Below are 2,412 nucleotides of genomic sequence, written 5' to 3'. Positions count from 1 at the left end.
GTGTGTATGGCGCTATTTGCTCTGTTCATGGTTCTTGAGACGTTTTATGGTTCCGGGGCATTTTGCAGGGACATCGACTTGTTTCCACACCTGATTAAGAGCAATTGCTTAAATAAGTAAACAGGTTGATTGACAACAATTGCGATCATTATCATTTGTAAGCATCCAGTGCCGCTTATCTCGGCAGGCAAACAACAATGCCGCACATCGGGCTTATGTGGACTAGGCCGAGTCCCATTTTCGGCAACTTTATTCGTTCTTCTCGGCAAGTTACCGCGTAGTAGTAGCGAATCGCGATAAAGGCGATTGCCTGTTAAGGTGCTCTTTGCGTCAGGTGAACCTTGTGATTAGTTACGCAACTTTGCAGGTAATCTGGACCAGATTTTGGATCCGAAATTCACACTTAGCGACTACCAAATCACCGAAATCTACGTGGTGGCCAAAGGCACCACGAACTTGAACCAGGCCTTTTCCGCTGCCGACATCATGGTGCTGCGGAAAGAAGAAGAGCGCAAGCAGATGCACAACAAGGCCGGAGGCGGCGTCTTCAATCTCATCTTCAAGCGGGGAAAATCGGTAGGTGTCCACGTGCACAAAGAGAATGTTTTTTCAAGCGTGTTGGTTTGCTTAGAGCATGGGTTCCGGCTCGGTATCCAGCGACAATCGATCGATTTCGCCCACTCAAAGCGACGACTCCCGATCGGTGACTCCACCGGTGGTTCAGCCGCCCCCCGAGCGGCCGAAGCCGCCCCAAAGGAAAAGGCGGCCCGCGCCCAAGCCGCCCCAGGCGCCCGAGGCCTCTTCCACCAAGAAAACAATCGACAACGGACTGACTATCTGCCATTCCCGGAATAGCAGCGATAGTTCCGGTTACCACGAGGCGTCTATTTTGAGCGACCATTGCGCCAACGCCTCCCTGCCCAGAATGCGCCCCAAGTCCGCCTTTGTGGGCGATTTGGTGACTGCTCAGGGTTCCTCCAACTTGAACACGATGGTTCCACATTCCCGCTCTACTACCAGCTTAGTAACAGGTGAGCCCGGTTTAAGCCCCCGCTTAGCGGGTTTAAACTACCGATTTAATTGCGGGCGTTTGGAAGCAGGATTTAGACGGTAAAATTTAAAAGTTGTTGATCCTTGGGCGTTGCCTTCTTCCTCCACCCATTAATGGGAGAAGTAACATCAAAGTCCGGCCATCTTACCGAAAGGTTTTGGACAATTTGGTGGATGCTTCTGGACTTTTCCGAGCAGTTAGGGACTTATTAGGCATAGGGACGGGACATAGATTCTATAACATCGAAAGGTAATATCGATGTTAAGGAAACATCGATGTTCTGATAGTTTGCCGTTGCATACAAATTTCAAATTGATTACCTTAAACTGAAATATATATTTTTATTTTACTACTACCATGACAGTTTAAAACGATGCTTTGGTAAATAATCGAATAAATTTATTGAACTTATAGTTGCCACGTTTTTCGGCCAACTGACTGCAAAAAGAGGCTTTTTTCGGGTGTAGCTGAAAATGGGCCGCCAAGCCGCGGTATCGTTTGTATCGGCACTATCAAAGAGTTCGCAGAAAATATTTCTATCTAGTATGAACATCAAATGTCCGATGTTTTTATTTCAAGATCTAACATCGATGTTTGATCGATGTTCCAAATTTCCAATATCGATGATAAAAATATCGAACATCGAACGAATTACATTGATGTTTGCGAAACATCGATGTTTTTCTCCCATCTCTAGGCATAGGGATGAGACATCGACCCTATAACATCGATGGTAGACATCGAAAGGTAATATCGATGGTAGCCATCGATGTTGACATCGAAAGGTAATATCGATGTTAGGGAAACATCGAAGGCAGTTTGACAACATCGATGTTCTGATCGAGTTTGCAGTTGCATACAAATTTCAAATTGATTAACTTAACTTTAATAATTTTAAATCAAAATCAATTCCTGGGCTTCAGTCATTTATTGTCTAATTATAAATTAAAATACGTTTCGGTGTTTTCCACCATCAGTTTTTATGTGTATCGTTGTTGCTACTTTAAGCCTTGGCATATATTTGGAGTATTACATATACTCCAAATATATGTTAGGGAAACATCGAAAACAGAACATCGATGTTTGACAAAATCGATGTTCTGTTCTGACAGTTTGCCAAATTTCAAATTGATTAACTTAAACTTAAATTATTTTATTTTACTACTGCTATGACATTAAATATTCGACTAAATTTATTCAACTTATAGTTGCCGCATTTTTCGGTCAATTGACTGCAAAAGAGGCTTTTTTCGGTGCAGCTGGAAATGGGCCTCTATGCCGCGGTATCGTTTGTATCGGCACTATCAAAGAGTTCGCAGAAAATGTTTCTATCTAGTATCAAATATCCGATGTTTTTATTC

General features: G+C 43.3%; 1 protein-coding gene across 1 annotated transcript; it reads left to right on the top strand.

Moving 5' to 3' along the window:
- The first annotated feature begins 149 nt into the window (after nucleotides 1-149).
- Nucleotides 150-1,129, top strand: LOC125503196 (transcriptional regulatory protein ASH1-like). The gene is made up of 2 exons (XM_048663206.1): nucleotides 150-576; nucleotides 632-1,129. Exons 1-2 carry the CDS (start codon nucleotides 487-489, stop codon nucleotides 1,112-1,114), a joined length of 573 nt encoding a protein of 190 aa, XP_048519163.1. The 5' UTR covers nucleotides 150-486; the 3' UTR covers nucleotides 1,115-1,129.
- The last annotated feature ends 1,283 nt before the right edge of the window (nucleotides 1,130-2,412 follow it).

The sequence above is a fragment of the Dendroctonus ponderosae genome, unplaced genomic scaffold, assembly GCF_020466585.1.
Source record: "Dendroctonus ponderosae isolate FM_Combo_2020 unplaced genomic scaffold, Dpon_F_20191213v2 Dpon_F_20191213_1322, whole genome shotgun sequence".
NCBI lineage: Eukaryota > Metazoa > Arthropoda > Insecta > Coleoptera > Curculionidae > Dendroctonus > Dendroctonus ponderosae.
Note: the sequence above shows the minus strand (reverse complement) of the source record. Positions and strands in the feature narration are given on the sequence as shown.